This window comes from Sorex araneus, chromosome 5, assembly GCF_027595985.1.
Source record: "Sorex araneus isolate mSorAra2 chromosome 5, mSorAra2.pri, whole genome shotgun sequence".
NCBI lineage: Eukaryota > Metazoa > Chordata > Mammalia > Eulipotyphla > Soricidae > Sorex > Sorex araneus.
Genome location: NC_073306.1, coordinates 5,510,044 through 5,527,772, shown reverse-complemented (window position 1 = coordinate 5,527,772; position 17,729 = coordinate 5,510,044). Strand labels below are relative to the sequence as shown.

At 43.1% G+C, this 17,729-nt stretch overlaps 1 protein-coding gene across 3 annotated transcripts in view; it reads right to left on the bottom strand.

Annotated features, from left to right (window-relative positions):
• Positions 1–17,729, bottom strand: part of VPS13D (vacuolar protein sorting 13 homolog D) — a 265,713-nt gene that overhangs the window by 188,962 nt on the left and 59,022 nt on the right. For all 3 annotated transcript variants that reach the window (XM_055137626.1, XM_055137627.1, XM_055137628.1), the window contains exons 23-26: positions 16,409–16,535; positions 12,137–12,317; positions 8,411–8,593; positions 359–587 (exon numbers count right to left, since the gene is read on the bottom strand). In XM_055137626.1, coding sequence (XP_054993601.1) covers positions 359–587; positions 8,411–8,593; positions 12,137–12,317; positions 16,409–16,535 — 720 coding nt within the window. The remainder of the gene's footprint in view (positions 1–358; positions 588–8,410; positions 8,594–12,136; positions 12,318–16,408; positions 16,536–17,729) is intronic.

The window sequence follows — 17,729 nt, the reverse complement described above, 5'->3', positions numbered from 1 at the left end:
ACAGAACAACAGAAAAAAGATAGTGTGCGGCTAATAATGCATCTAAAGCTACAGAAACTGGTGCACAAGGTGGACTAACCTTACCTGGTGGCGACAAGTATCCTGAGCCTCAAGGAAAAGCCCCAGCGGACAATGGAAACCAAGAGATTCGGGAGGTGAACTGCTAGCAGTCACACGAGGCTGAATCTACAGACTGACAAGTCTGCCATTCCGTAAACCAGTCCCCCTCAGAGCAGCACCAAGGAAGTGTCCACACATGCCCAGCGCTGCTCATCTGCTGAGCATCCATCCCCGTGCATTCCTGAGAGCCTTGGGACTCTCCCCCACCTCCCTGGCACAGCGCTTTTCTGCTCTTTACCTGGACTGCTGGAGCCGGGGCTGGCGGAGGGCGGGGCTTGCTGCCCCAGCTGTTTGGTGGGGGCGCTGGGCCCAAACTCGCTCTTCGGGCTGCTGCCGCCATGACTCGTTCCAGCAGGTGGTGCCATGAACAGCCCCTCGGTGGGGGTCCCCTTCGGCTCCTCTATGCCTGTGGTTTTCTTCACACTGTGTTTGGGTGTCCCCGTTGGGGAAGCTGAAGGCACAGACTCCTGGGAGGAAACAAAATGAGACCATCCTGCAGTCCTCTCCAAGTCCTGGGGTTCTTCGAAAATTAACACCGAGCACTCCCCAGGTCCCCAAAAGAAGACTGGCAGGGTCTTCACAGTCACTGCCATATGTAATGATTAGCAGAGATATACCTAGACAAAAGAAAACTACAGCTGTTTTGCAGGAAGCCACTATCTTTTGGCTGAAGAGTGAAAATACTAATTGTCAAGCGGTTTAAGTGAGATCAAAGGGAACAAAAACAAATCTTGGAAGGAGATGATGTGTTTCTATTTTGTAAAAGGGGGTTGTTGTTCCATGGGGATGTGTGTGCATTTTCTAGAAATCTCCTCTCCTGGATTGGTATTATCCACCTCTCTGGGTAAGAGAGCAAATGAAAATAAAATGGAAGCTCTAAAAGGTTAGCCATTCCTATTATGTGCTTTTTCCAAGCCATAAATATTAAGGGCTTGGGGCTGGAGCAATAGCACAGTGGATAGGGCATTTGCCCTGCACGCAGCCGACCCAGGTTTGATTCCCAGCATCCCATTTGTTTCCCTGAGCACTGCCAGGAGTAATTCCTGAGTGCAGAGCCAGGAGTAACCCCTGTGCATTGCCAGGTGTGACCCAAAATACAAATAAATATATATATGTATATATGCATATATACATATATATACATATATTAAGGGCTAGTGCAGAATATAATGTACTGGAATTCTACTGAAAATAGTTGAGGCAGGGGACACAGTGAAAAGGATTGAGTACAAGTATGCTCAAGGTCCTGATTTCAATCCCTGGTACCAAATGGCCCCCTAAGTATTGAAGTGTCCATCCCGGTTGGCTCTGTATTGCCAGGGGCAGTCCCCAAATGTCCAGCACTGTTTGGGAGATTCACACTCCTCCCCCCCAGAAAAATAAAATGAAAACAATACATATTTTTCTGACATCCTTCTAATTTACTAGGTTAGATCTTTTTCACAAAAATGACTATGTATTTCAGGGGAGAGAAGGGATTGTTTTGTTTTCAGGGGGCCATACCCAGTGCTTCTTGGAGAACCATATCCTACTCAGGAGTGAACTCAGGGTTCCCACGTGTGGGCATGTGCTTCAACCCAGTGAGTTGTCTCTCCAGGTGAGAGAGAAACGGCTTTCTTTACTTTGTTTTCCCCCTGGACTGGAGCGATAGCACAACGGGTAGGGCATTTGCCTTGCACGCAGCCGACCCGGGTTCAATTCCTCCATCCCTCTCAGAGAGCCCAGCAAGCTACCGAGAGTATCCCGCCCACACGGCAGAGCCTGGCAAGCTCCCCGTGGCCTATTCGATATGCCAAAAACAGTAACAAGTCTCACAATGGAGACGTTACTGGTGCCCGCTCGAGCAAATCAATGAACAACGGGATGACAGTGCTACAGTGCTACTATTTTCCCCCTCCCTCCTTGTTGTGATTTCGGTTGCTGCCATGACCCAGGATCACATGCTCTGCTGTGGCACCAGAATCACAAACAGCAGCGTCACCGCCAGGATCCCCCTCAGCGTGCGCAGTGGTGGCGCACAAAGGAAATCAAACTAGAAGCCTCACGCCCGGCCCTCTGCACCGCACGGGTCCCCTGCCAGAATGACTTAAAAGGCAAATACCTGGCTCTGAAACTTCTGCCCTGAGCCCCCACTGTTGCATTTGACAATTCTGCTAGATCAGTCTCCTTTCAACCACCCACTGTTGTGAGCAAGTGGGAAGACCGTTTCCCCCCAGACTGATGTTCACTCCTCCTGGTATCAGAAAAGAAGATGATGAAACTGTTCTCCTGCCGTCCTGGGTGGCAACTGCATGTCACAGTAAAATAAACCAGCACTTTCTGAGATTTTCTTTTTTTGAAGGGCAAATTAGTGGGCAAATGCTTTTATTTAAGTATTTCAACATTAAAGTCTTCCCTCTTGCTTAGTTGATTTAAACTCTAAAGGCATTTATTACTCTTTCATTTGCTTCATCTCTACATCCTCTCTGGAGTTGGTTTAAATAAATCAATGGCTTGAGGAGATTAACTCAAAGCTTTTGAAAGACTAACTTAAGACTGGCTGGTTTAAGCACAATCTATGATTGAGGAAAATGAAAGAAAACGCATATGCAAAAAGTTCAAACCTGTGCTCATTAAAGCATGGATTTATGTAAAACCACTCTAAACACACAGGAGTCAAGAAACTCAAAGCAAATGACCCCTTCTCTAGCTTTGATTTCAGGACTATTTCCTGTTCCGTAACCACTGGAATGCATCCTAGACAAACCTCACATGTGCAAATGAATTAAAGATGGGATGTAAATGCAAGTGGTTTTTGGTTCATTCATAGAGGCCTAGGTCAATTACACTTGACTGTACATGTGGGGGCCCGAAGCTTCACAGATGTGTTTATCTGATGACAAACACTTCCACAAGTGACACACGCCAAGCAGCCTTATGGAATTCTACAGAACAACCACAAGTACATAATCAGCTAACATTTTAGGACTTAAAGAAATAAAATTGCCAAAAATGTACTACCTAGAGCTAAAATTAAAAATTGCTTTTACTGGTCCTGAGGAAGGACTCCACTTTCAAAAACAGATGTGATTCATATCAAAAAAAGAGATAAACAGCCTCTACAAAGTAACAACAAATTTTTAAAGGGTTAGTCTTTTAAATGTTCTTTTTTAGTAAATGAATGTGATAATTGACTGTTGAATCCCATAAGGTTTTTTAGAGTAAACCAGGAGGCAAAAAGCACATGATACCTTGAAGAAAAAGTGATCCTTGTATGTACTTCCACTTAAAATCAAATCCTCAAAAACAAATACAAGGAAAAGTTTTCATTAAAATGCTATAAACTATGCATTATCATTTGGCTTATAACAAAACAGAAATCCTTTTGCAAAAATGTCGAGCTATTTCAGCAATTCTTCTTTAGAGTAAGCTCTTCTGTCAGCTCATACACACACACACACACACACACACACACACAGAGAGAGAGAGAAAATCATCTATTGTGGACCTAATCTCTTCCTAAGTATCGAAACAAATGTTTACCACAAACAAGTCTATCCCAACAGCGATGGCTGCGAAGGAGCCCTGCTGTGTAGGTCGGAGGCAGGCACAGAAGTCTGTGGAGCAGAGCTCACTGTCTAGGCATGTTCATTCCAGATCCTTCAACGGTGCACAGTGAATACAAAGACTCAGAAGCAAGGGCTGGCGAGAGTACAGCAGGTAGGGCGCTTGCCTTGCACACAGCTGACCCAAGTTTGATCTCTGGAATTCCATATGGTCCCCAAGCCTGCCAGAAGTGCAGAGCTGGGGGTAACCCCTGAGCACTGCCAGATGTGGCCCAAAAACAAAAACAAACAAAACTTTAGAAGCAGTTTCCAACCTTTTAGTTTCTTTAATGAATTAATTCCTTTCATGTTCCTTAAGACTGGATCTAGTAGAGTGGTTCCCAAAGCGGGCGGAGGGGGTACAGTGGACTGATGGGGGTGGTGGGGAGAAAGTGGCACTAATGCAACTGGAGAGCACTTTCCATCTGTTCACTTAAAGAAGGTAGATTTGTGGGCTGGAGAGATAGTATAGGGGTTAAGGCCTTGCCTTGCACACAGCTGACCCCAGACCCCTGCTTCCATTCTGAGCACTACATATGATCCCCCAAGCATTTCTAGGGTGATCTCTGAGCACAGAGTCAGAAGTAAGCTCAGAAAATAGCCAAGGGTGAATTCCCCTAACACACTGCCCACCTCCTACCGCCCCCAAGATGGTAGATTTCCAGGTAAGCACTGAATATTTTTTTCTGTAAAGAAGACAGTAGGCCTTTGGAAATCTTTGCTCTATTAGTGGAAAGCTAAATGCATGTATCTAAACTACAGAGACAGCGTTTCTTCAGCAACACCAAAGTTACTGCTGTGGGCTCAGTGGACTGTGTTGGACACTGCTGGCTGACTTCACTTTTCCCATCTGGAAAAACAGTCAAGAGCCTATTTTTACCCCTGGTAGGCAGCTTAGGTGAGAGGAAAAGGCAGGTTCGAGAGCCAGCTCGGTCTGCAAACGGGTCCAGGAAGCACGGGGAAACCTGCAGGTCAGCAGTGCAGCTCAGCTTCACCCTCTGCATGGCTGATCAGTGAACCTAGTCTCCTCAGTTCAGAATGTCTAGGTTAGTAACTGTGAGTGTGACACAGATGAGCGATAAAGAATAGCAAATGAAGGCAATCAGGGAGACGGTCATTTGAATATAAAAACATCACGTGTTTAAACACTGACAACAGGGGACAGAGCGACAGGACAATGGGTAGGGCGTTTGTCCTGCACACAACTGACCCAGGTTTGATTCCCAGCATCCCATATGGTTTCCCTGAGCACTGTCAGGAGTGATTCCTGAGTGCAGAGCCAGGAGTGACCCCCCCCCAAAAAAAGAAAAAAAACATTAACGCAGTTGACGTGCTTGGCAAAATCCTAGTAAGAACTACTACTTCACTATAGCATTTATCCATCTGAGCTACTTTAATTAACTTACTGCTGCCCCCTTTAGAAAAATCAGGAAAGGGCCGAGATGTGATCCCGGGGGCCGCACGCATGTGTGGCCTCTCCGCAGCTGCACAAGCGTGAATCCAGACCCAGCAAAACCTCTTTCGGCGTGGGCAACGCCTTGCAGAATGTCTCCAGCCTGAGAACTAAGCCTCGGCCCCGTGCCCGCCCAGGAGGGGAAAGGTATTTCTCTCTCTCGCCTCTTTCTCTCCGGGGATGAAGGGTGCGGTGGCCGCCATATTAAGACGACCACAGATTGGGTTTTCAAGCCTGCAATTATCTAATATCTGGAAGAAATCTCCCTGGACTTCTTGTTAAAGTACAGAAATTCAAAACCGCGCAGCCACTACTGCGGCCGCGCTACCTTATTTGTCTTCACAGTAGGTCTGAATCTAGTGGGGTACTCCTAACAACAATAGTGAGGTTTGTGTTGAAATATTGAATGTAACCAAAGTAAACAGAATGTAAAATGAAACTTATCAGTTACAAGGTAGGGGGTGGGGGGGGCGGGATGGGAGGTGTACTGTGTGGGGTTTTTTTTTTTTCTTTTTGGTGGTGGTATATGGGCACTGGTGAAGGGATGGTTGTTTCAGCATTGTATAAATGAGACCTAAGCCCGAAAGCATTGTAATCTTCCACACGGTGATTTAATAAAATAAAATTAAAAAAAAAAGAAAAAAAAGAGTTAAAACTACAAAAAAAAAAAGAAAAGAAAAGAAAAAAAAAGAAAAATCAGAAAAGGGGCTGAAGTGATAGTTCAGTGGGGAGGGCGTTTGCTTTGCACGTGGCTGACCCCGGGTTCAATCCCAGGCATCCCATATGGTGCCCCAAGCACCACCAGAAGTAATTCCTGAGTGCAGAGGCGGGAGTAATCCCTGAGCATCACTGGGTGTGACCCAAGAAGCACATGAATAAATAAGAAAAAATTCAGAAAAGCTACAGCTATTCAGGAAAAGGGCTGCTAAGACACACAGCAGGAACAACCTTTGCCAACTCACTGTCCTCTTCTAAGCCGAGAGCAAGAAGGAAAATCATGTCACAGTTCACAGCATGGAGTGTAAAAGCAACACATCCAAACCTGGAATAATGCCCCCAACGTGACTTGACCTTTCTAACTCTTTCACAAACAACCACCTTATTGAGGCCTTATTGAGACACGTGTTATGGCCCAGACATGCTCTACAAGTACACTAGAAAAACATGGATTTACTGTAGTTATTGAGTATAGTGTAAATAATAGAAAAATAGTATTAATACTAGATACCTCTGAGAGTGCTAATGAGAACGAAATTAATTATTAAGAGCTTATGGTGCCAGAGAGATAGTACAGCAGGTAGGGCCAACCTGGCTTCAATCCCCAGTTCCCCATATGGTCCTGTGAGGATCGCCAGGAATGATCCCTGAGCACTGCCTGATGTGGCCCCAAACAAAATAATAATAAAAAAGAGCTTAGCACAGATTAATATACAATAAGGATTCAACAAACATCAACTCTTTATTGCTATTTTGTCAGACATAGGATTATACAACCAAGTTTGTGAATATCCTCCATCAAAAGCTATCTTTCTCCTTATGCTGTCAGCTATTAGAGTAAGTGGGCGCATAAATAGCTGAGAATTCCACTAGGTGCTTTTCTAGCAAGCAAAAACAAGTTTGGATGAAGAGAAAAAATAAAAACCAGCAAATTTTCACTAGAACTCACCCAGGCAACAACAAAACCTCATCTCAAGTCCCAGCAATGTCACTCAGTCTCAATTGCAAAAATTAAACCACTACCTAGATCCACTCAGCTGAGACTGTGATCTACTAGTAAAAAAAGTTTTCTTTTTTTTTTTAGTGTTTATTCTCAACTGGACCTCATTTGTACAAATATGAAATGAAAATAACCATAATGTGGGCAAAAGTAATAGTACAATTGGTAGGGTGTTTGCCTTGCACACCACAGACCTGGGTTCAATCCCTGGCATCCCATATAATCCCAGAACATCACAAGGAGTAATTCCTGAGCACAGAACCAGGATAAGCCTGAACACTGCAGGGCATGGCACAAAAATTAAAAACATAAATAATAGAACTATAATCCTCATCCCAATTACCTCGAAACATTAATGCAAAAAATAATAAATAAAATGGTGCACATATGCTGCCTGAGCCCATGTGCTGCTTGTGCCCACGTGGCCGAGCACATGTGGTGCCCGAGCACATGTGTCGCCCGCATCTCCCCCCTTGAGATGTGTACTTTCATGCTTTCGTATCCAGTGCTAGGATGTGTGTAGAGCTTCTTCCACCCTTGGAGAAGCCCGCGTTCTCTCTTGAGCGCGTTATTCTTACTATTCTCTCTCCCACTTACCCCTTCCTCCCTCCCTCCCTCAGAAACCTCTGAATAAAATCTATTTACTTAAAATATATATATATATATAAATATAAATAAATAAATAAATAAAATGGTGTGGCCACTAAAATACAGTTCAGAATGTTCAATGTCAAATTAATTATATTTCCCCAGTCTATTTTCCCTCTTGAAATAAAAATAATAAAAACTGGAGGGTGGGGGGAGGCCCCACAGGGGAAAACTAAAGCAATTTTAAGCTGTAAAGCAAAATATTGTAGAAGATATTATTATGAAGGTATATTTTATGATTTCATATAAACTGAGTTAAATTACCTCATCTGAAACACACACACACACACACACACACACACACAGAGATACACATACACACACACACACACACACACACACGTTTAATTTTTTGGCTTTTTGGGTCACACCCAGAGATGCACAGGGATTACTCCTGGCTCTGCACTCAGGAATTACTCCTGGAGGCGCTCAGGGGACCATATGAGATGCTGGGAATAGAACTGGGGTCGGCCATGTGCAAGACAAACGCCCTCCCCGCTGTACTATCACTCCAGTCCACACATACATTATAATAAGATCATCCTATGAGAAAAAAAATTACAAAGATGAAAGATGAGTTCTGTGTTATTTCAATTCAACAAGCTACTCTAAATAAATTATATGAACAGAAAAATAAAATAATAAAATAAAAATAAAATGAAAAAAAGAAAGATGAGTTCTGGTGGCTAATCTGCTAAAATTACTATATGTAGTTATAAAAAGGTATGATTCACACTATTTCTATTAAAAGATTAACTGAAATGTCAAAGAAATATTTTCCAAGTTACAGATGCAAAAAGTTAGGGAATATTTAATGACAACATATGAATTTTTCAACTGGTCTTCAAACAGAGTTTGAATTCAAAATGACATGAATCAAGTACTCACCTTATCTTGTAAGGAAAAGGTCCCAGGAAAACCAGCAAGGAGAAACTTGTTCTTGACTTTCAACTTCCCCAAATTTGCTACAATCAGATTATTTGACCTGGAACTTTCTGGAATCAGGAGAACAGGAGCACCAGCCTCAATATCCAAGAGAATCCGTGAATAGCGCTGGGCCTGGTCTCTCACCTAAAAGGGAAAGAAAAATGGATCCAGAGGCTCAATTAATTCCACAATTTCATAATCAAATAACTGTAGGCACCCTTAAAATTTCATGAATTTATAAGTCTAAAATGCCATGGAGTTAAATTAGAAATCAACCACAAGAAGATAAATGGAAAACCCCAAATACTGAAAATTGACTATACACTTCAGTGATGATGATGATGATGATCACCATCATCATTATCATTGAAGTGTGTATCATCACTGTCACTGTCACCCCATTGCTCACGGGGTTTGCTTGAGTGGGCACCAGTAATGTCTCCTTTGTGAGACTTGTTGTTACTGTTTTTGGCATATCGAATACGCCATGGGTAGCTTGCCAGGCTCTACCATGCGGGTGAGATGCTCTCGATAGCTTGCCAGGCTCTCTGAGAGAGGCGGAGGAATTGAACATGCGTCAGCTACATGCAAGGCAAATGCCCTACCTGCTGTGCTATTGCTCCAGTCCATAAAAAGAAAATAATTTCCAGAGTAATAATACAGGGGGTAGGTGCTTGCCTTGAATGCAGCAAACCCAGATTCGATCCCTGGCATCCCATATGGTCCCTGAGCTCAGGAGTAATCCCTGAGCTCAGAGTCAGGAGTGAGCCCTAAGCACCACCAGGCATGGCCCAAAAACAGAGCAAAACAAAAATAACATTCACTGAGTAATTTATAAGTTAATGTACAGCATCCTTATTCGTGCTCTCTCCCTTTGCTTCCTGTAACAGAGACAAAGAAGAACAGGAAAAGAAACAACTCAACGCTGGTCAGACTATCATGGCAACACCCATGTTCCAGATTTTTGTTCCAGGGTTTCTAAACTGTCTAACTTATTCCCACCTGCACTCTTGGCTGCTCAGGGAAAAAGAAGTTTAACATGAGAGACTACATACAAAGAAGACACAAGAAGGACCACAGCATACTTAGGAAGCAAAAAATTAACAACTGATATTTGGCCCAAATTATGCACATGACCTTCTAATTCCAAACATCAAGAAAGAAATTAGTGCCAGAGTGAGAGTATAATGGGGAGAGCACTTTCCCTGCACAGGGAAAATAAGAGCAAGAGCTCACTTCCTGGCAGCCCACAGGGCCCCTGAGCACCACCAAGAGTGATCCTTGAGCATAGAGCCAGGACTAAATCCTGAGCACTGCCATATGTGGCCCAAAAAATAAATAAAAATAAAAAATGAAAGGGGGATGGGGCAGAGTGATAGTACAGTGGATGGAACATTTGCCTTGCACGTGACTGACCCGGGTACAATCCCAGCACCCCATATGGTCTTCAAACCCACCAGCAAGAAGTGATCCTTGAGTACAGAGTCAGGAGTAAGTTCTGGGCACCATGTGGCCCAAAAACAAAAAGGAAAAAAGAGAAAGAAAATGAAAACCTCACTGGATCATTATTTACAGAAAGTAAAAATGTAGAGATGGGGAGGGAGAGAGAGCATTAGAGTTAAGATGCTCTCCTTGCATGCAGCCAAACCCAGCACAATCCCCTTCAGAACATACAGTCTCCTGAGAACCAGCATGTGTGGCCCAAACACAAAAACATTAAAAATCTAGCGGACAAAAGTATATGATCCCACCAGTTTCCAGGTCCAACTTAAGAAAAAGGAATTTAAATTTCAGACAAAATAGATAAAATAGTCTTAGTCTTCTTAGCAAATAAAAGATTAACTCGGTAAATCCACTTCAAACAGCAATGTGTAAATATCCTTCCCTGAGATCACCTTTGCTTCAAAGTATACTCAAGCACGTTCAAAACAGAAAAAGGTCCTTTAACTTCTGTTTTTTTAATATAGATATTAGAAAAAAAAAACACTTAAAAAGACGTATGTTTACTTTCTGCTGACCCAGGATGACAGTGCTACTGTGCTATATATACATTTATATACATATATATGTATGTATATATATATATATACACACACATATTTGTGTATGCATATATATATATAAAACACAAAGGTTTATTGAGTCACAAAATGACCAAAACTACAAGGCTCAATTATATAAAAATGATACAAAAAAAAACAAACCACTCGTGGGCATTAGTGTATTTGTAGAATTTTTATGTCTCAAAATAAAGATGTATATGAAATCATAGCACTATAGGTTTAGTTAGCCTTGCAGGAGACCTGCTGAAAACCTCTAGTTTGGGGTGTGGAGTAGGGGGTTAGAGGTGCTCAGGGGGACCATATGCAGTCCTGGGGAACTGAATAGCGTTGGACATATATAAGGCAGGCTATCATACGCAAGACAACTGCCTTACCCCTGTACTATGGCTCCAGCCCCAAGACACAACCATCTCTGAGAAGTATGCAGCCATTGTGATAAAAAGCCAGGGGCTGGAGCGACAGCGCATCGGGTAGGGCTTTGCCTTGCACGAGGCTGACCCGGGTTCGATTCCCAGCATCCTATATGGTTCCCTGAGCACCGCCAGGAGTAATTCCTTAGTGCAAAGCCAGGATTAACCCCTGTGCATCGCCAGATGTGACACAAAAAGAAAAAAAAAAGCTAATACCACAAAAAGATAAATGGGGGGTGGGGGGGAGGGCTGAAGATAAGTACAGCAGGTAAGGTACTTGCCTTGCATGTGACTGACCCAGGTTCAATCTCTGGCACCCTGAGTGGTCCCCCAAGCCAGCCAGGAGTGATCACTGAGCACAGAATCAGGGGTAAGCCCTGAGTACCACAGGGTGTAACCCACAAACAAAACAAAAAATGATAAATGTGGGACAGAAAATCAGGGTTATGATTTCAAGTTAGAAAAACTATTCAGTATCTACTAGTAAGGAGTTAGGGCCAGTTAAGAATGAAACAATATTATTCTTTGTTATGGGTTAATTGTTTGAAAAAAAATTTCAAACATCTGCTAGGCTATAAGAACATGTATTAAGTTGTTTAGGCTTAATTACTCTATAAATGGAAAGACCACAAAGTGCTTCTTTTGACATTGGAAGTACTATGAAAAAAGTGCGCAAAACTTTAAGGGGGCCATGAATTAAGACCTCTCGAAATTTATAGTCCATTTTGCTGGGGGGTGGCGGAGAACAGGAGCCCCCAGCTGAGGTTCTCAGGGCTTACTCCTGCCTCTATGCTCAGGGATCACTCCTGTTGTGCCCAAGGGACTATATGCTGTGCCAGCAATGCCAGAACCAGACTCGGGTCAGTTGTGTGCAAGGCAAGTGTCATACCTGCTGTACTATCAGTCAGGACTCTAGTACATTAAAGAAAAAAAAATTACTAATATAATAGATATATTCTCCAGGACCACTTTTTAAATATCTTGTAGAAAAAGCAAAGCAAAACTTCCAAGGTAACTCAAGCAAGATATGAGGAAGGACTATTAGCTGCCCAATCACAGCGAAATGTCTTAGACAACCAGTCACATGCAGGGCATTAGTAAGCAGAAAATGGCCTGCCTTTCTTTCTGTGAAATTGCCCAGACTTCTCTCTAGAGACTAAGTTCTGTTGCTCAGCTGGGCTAGTAAAACCACCTGGATCAAGGCAACGACCTACCGTCTGCCCCTCGATGGCGGCTCGTTGGCGCCCGAGCACGTCCTGCAGCTGCGTGAAGTGCTGGATGAAGGCCAGCACTTCGGCCTGGAAGCGCTGGGTGTGCACATACTGCACAGAGGCCATCTGGAGGCTCACCCGGGCGTCGTGCTCTCTCCGGAGCAGAGGGTCAGGGCGGCCATACCTAGGAAGAAGGGCCAGACTGTGAGAGCTCGCAGAAAGGTGAGAACTAAAGACAGGGGACCGGAGTGAGAGACCGGGGGAAGGCGCTTGACCTGCAGTGGGCCCTATCTGGGTTCATTCCCAGCATCCCATATAGTCCTCCAAGCACTGTCATGAGTACCCCTGAGCATTGTCTAGTGTGGCCAAAAAACAAAAACAAAATTAAAGAGAATTTGAGTTGGGGCTGGAGCAATAGTACAGCGGGTAGGGCGTTTGCCTTCCACGAGGTCGACCCGGGTTCGATTCCCAGTATCCCATATGGTCCCCTGAGCACACCAGGGGTGATTCCTGAATGCAGAACCAGGAGTAACCCCTGTGCATTGCCAGGTGTGACCCATGAAGAATGAATAAATAAATAAACAAATAAATAAATAGAATTTGGGTTGACTCAGGGGCCTCCTCCAAGAGCAGTGTCACTGCTTTTTTCTTTTGGTTTTCATTTATGTTTTGTTTTGGGGGTTGTATTTGGGCTTGGCTTGGTTTTTGGACCATCCCAGTGGTACTCCTGGCTCTGTACTCAAGGATCATTTCTGGCCATCTCAGGGGACCATAAGGGACACAGGGGATTAAACCTGGTAAAAAGCATACAAGGCAAGCGCCCTAACCCACGTACTATCTCCTGGGCCACTGCAGCAAAACTTTTAAAGTGGCAAACTGCAGTGGGGCTTCACAAGCCAACACAGTGATCCCTTTCTAATCTTCAGCAGCACGGAGGGAAGCTTTCCGCCAAGGTTATAAAGGGGCAGACAACCTTGTGCACTGAACTCGCTCCTGATTCCAGAACTTACTCAGAGCCACTATGGTTCAGACCTGTCATGGGGATTTCTTTTCCATGGCCTTTCAGGAAGAGATTATTCCTGCTCATTATGTTCTGACAAGACATGACAATAAGGATCTGAATAACAGTAAAACCAAAATCATGAAACAAGTAATAAGATTAGGCAACGGGGCCAAGGGATAGAGTTCAGTGGCAGAGTATTTGCCTTGCTGCACTCCATGGGTTCAATCCCCAGCACCAAAGGGGAAAAAAAAAAAAAAACAGGAACAACAAAGTTAGGCAACAGAACCAATATTTCTGGGAGAACTTGCCTTCAAAAATCTTCCTACTTTAGTGAAATACAGGTTAGAATTTTAAAACCAATATCTGAAGATAAATTTGGAAATCTTTACCAGTGGTTTTTAATTTAACAAAGACTAGTGTCATAATATAAATTTTTATATGGGACATAGTCGTTGGGAAAAGAAATTCATGTCTGCTGAACACCTACTAGGTACCAGGCAAAGTTAAGAACTTTATACTAATTATTTATTTTCAGATTCAAACTGCAGTTTCTTTTTTTGTATGCTGAAACCCATCAGATAAAAATAAGAAATTTTTTATCACTCTTCTGCAGATTATTTGTTTTTTAAAAAGTCTATTCACCAGCAAGCATCTTTTTTAAAGCCTTTAAGTATGGGCTCAAAACCTTTAGTGATAAACACTTGGAATAGTAATTATACCTGTGTTTAACTGTTTATACTATTTGAAGAGTATCTGAAGGTCTCAAATGACTTACTTCCCTTCAGAATATAGGACCTTCCATTTTGAAATACTTGTTTTCTTATTCAAACTGTAGTGTGCATTTGAGAGATTTTTGGAAAATGACTGATATTTGAAAAATCACAAACTAATATAATCACATTTGATTTGTTGGTTTGTAAATTTTCTAGTCCTGTTTTTCTATATGTACTCTAAAAATAGCATAGCGAGTAGGGCATTTGCCTTGCACGCAGCTGACCCAGGTTCAATTCCTCCATCCCTCTCGGAGAGCCTGGCAAGCTACTGAGAGTATCCCCACCTGCACGGCAGAGCCTGGCAAGCTACCTGTGGCATATTCTATATGCCAAAAACAGTAACAACAAGTCTCACAATGGAGACGTTACTGGTGCCCGCTTGAGCAAATCGATGAACAACGGGATGACAGTGACAGTGCTACAGTGCTACTCTAAAAATATTTGCAATATTCAAATCTTTAACTTTCCTCCACCCTGGTTTAACTTTTTAAAAACTTGAAAATTTTGTAAAGACTTTATAAAGTCAGTGCCATAAGGCTTACATAATTTTTCTCCCTCATTCTTCTCTACTTCTGATTCTGTTCCTTCTAACTGCTTTAAACTTTGTTACTGATTTTTATTTAATTATTGTAACCTGCTCTGCCAGCTGCTCAACAACCTCTGGGTGCACTCCATCAACCTCATGGAGATAACCTGAGGCCTCAGATGTGCCAGGTGATGCCCAGAGACGCAGGCAGGTGTATGTTCGTCAGTGTGCAGATCGTTACAACATGCCGACCAAAAGCTTACACTCGGTAGACTGGGAACACCTGTAAAGGCGATTAGAAGCTGCCCCAAAAGCCTCCATTCCTCTCAGAGAATCCAGCAAGCTACCGAGAGTATCCCGCCCACACGGCAGAGCCTGGCAAGCTACGCGTGGCATACTTGATATGCCAAAAACAGTAACAACGACGGTCCTCATTCCCCTGACCCTGAAAGGGCCCCCATTATGCCATCAGGCTACACTAGCACGCAACAGGGTCAAATAGAGACATTACCGGCACCCGCTCGAGCAAATCGATGAATAACGGGATGATAGAGTGATATAGTGATACAGAATCAAATTATAGAACCATGGAATCTAATAAAAGAGACAGACAATCAAACTTCTCAGAAAAGTATGACATACTCTTCCTGAAAGAAAAGAAAAGCTCTCTGACCTCTGTCAGAACCGTTTTCTCAACTCTGGTTGAACATTAGAATCAACTCAGCATGAGTACTGCCCCAGACCAGAACGTCCGGAGGCGTGGCAGGTCATCTCTGTTTGCTAAGGGTCAAAAACCACCATCCAAACCTTCTGCCTTTTGGGAAAGTCATTAACACCCACATTGCTTAAAGACAGATACCTTATAAAAATTTCAAATGGAAAGATTCAAGAAAGTTTCAACAAGAAATAAACTATACAGTATAATTTAACACCTCATTTAGCAACTCATTTATCTTTCTCAGGCTGAATCACTCCAGAACTTTTAGAACTAGAAGAAAACAGGTCAAGGGGCTGCAGTGATAGCACATCGGGTAGGGTGTTTGCCTTGCATGCAGCCAACCCGGGTTTGATTCCCAGCATCCCATATGGTCCCCCGAGCACCACCAGGAGTGATTCCTGAGTGCAGAGCCAGGAATAACCCCTGAATATTGCCGGGTATGACCCAAAAAGAAAAAAAAAGGAAACAGTTCAAACAGTCCTCTCAATAGACAGTCAGGAAAAGAGTGATAATGGGGAGTCAGTGACTTTCCTAAGGTCCCACCCTAAGACAGGGAAGAGAGGTCAGCCCACCAGCACAGGAAGTCTCAGGAAGTGCACCAGCCCTTCAGAGCAGATCTACTGTAAATCAGGATTCCTCATGACTATGTCAGATCCATTTTATATAAAAGGTCATATTTCCTAAGAACTTTCCTGTACCGTTTAGCCAGTAAAAATGGGAAACAGGGGCTGGAGAGATAGTATAGAGGATGAGAGCATTCATCTTGCATATGGTCAACCTAGGATTGTTCCCCAGCACTCCCCTGAGCACAACCAGGAGTGATTCCTGAGCCAGAGTCAGGAGTAAGCCCTGAGCATCGCCAGGTGTGCCCCCAGCCTCCATTTTCGTTTTTTTTGTTTTTTGTTTTGTTTTGTTTTTTTGCTTTTTTGGGTCACACCCGGCAATGCACAGGGGTTACTCCTGGCGGTGCTCAGGGGACCATATGGAATGCTGGGAATCGAACCCGGGTCAGCCGCGTGCAAGGCAAATGCCCTACCCGCTGTGCTATCGCTCCAGCCCCCAGCCTCCATTTTCACCCAAAAAAGTGAAAGTGAAACTGTCACTGTAGAGATAGGTCAAAAGACTGAAGCACAAGTCTCCACGGTCACCCCATCCCCACCAGAACACACACACATACACACACACACACACACACCGCACCCCCAGGAGCAACCCCTGAGCAACAATGTTCAGTGAGAAAAGTGTAGGTTCTTACTTGAAAGTCTGAAAGATGAGTGCCTCGTCCCCGCTGGTAGTGAAGCGCTCTCTGTAGAACTCTCCGTGGGGCGTGAGGTCACTCAGAGACAGGCTTCCAATGCTCCCCTGGGAGGCCAGGTCTCCTTCTAGGGGGTTAAAAGCAGAATACAATCTTATCTACCTTTTTTTGCCACATACTTTATATAGCCTGGGGAAAAAAATGGATGTAAACATGCCTCAGACTTTTCAACAGTCAAATTAAATGTCAAAAGCAAATTTTCATAGTCTAACACACCCAGGAAAATAGTTTATACATTATTTCCAAGAGTCTCAATGCAGACGTCAAAAAGAAGACAAATAATACTGCCATGTCACACCTGAAATTTTACAAGGGAAAAGATATTTAATGCATACAACATTTAATGAATAAAGGATTTTCAAAACCAGAAATATTATCTCTTTCAAGATTACTGAGACCATTTATTCGTGAAGTACCAAAATATCAGGTCTGTTTATTGTACTATGGATAAGATAATAAAAGAGAAAATGTCAGAAATATATCAAGTGTTCAATAACCATAAATGGGTTTTAGTGTGATTTAATAATTTAGATCAGGACTTCTCGTTCCACTCATATAATCCAGCTCTCCACATGAGAAATTTTTACATGATCCTAGGTCTATAAAATATGTATACAAACCAAACATTTACTGAAAACAAACCACAAATTTATTTTAAAACAAATTTCTCACAACCTCCACATTTGGTTACATGACCTCATATGGAATTCAGAAACTAAAAACTCTGAACGAGAAAAATGGATTAACAGGCTGCAGTACATATTTTGCATGCAGAAGCACCAGGTTCAATTCCCAGCACCACAAGTTCCCCTGATCAAAGCCAGAAGCAATCTAGAGCACCAAGTCAGGAATTGCTCCACAACATGACTAGGTATGTGGCTCAAAAATACACAATACAGCAACAACTAGGATCTAGAAGACACTACAGAGATAAAGTTAAAATTCTGCTATGATGCAATGTAGTACTAAGAGGCAGGTAGGACAAAGAAGGGGTGAAACATGCACAGAGTCAGGAGGGGAACCTCCATGAATCATTATTGACATGGTGTAGATGCTGGGAGGGTCTAAACAGCTGCTTCTGTAAAATGGATTTTACCATCATAACTAGCATCACAGAAGAACAACTAAAGTATGTCTCCATATGGCACACCAGTTCTCCCAACGAATGGGAGACACGTATTGATTATCTGTTTGTCACAGGTGCAGAGGGACTAGGGGTGCAAAGCAGGTCCTCTATCACTACAACCCTGGTGACACAGTT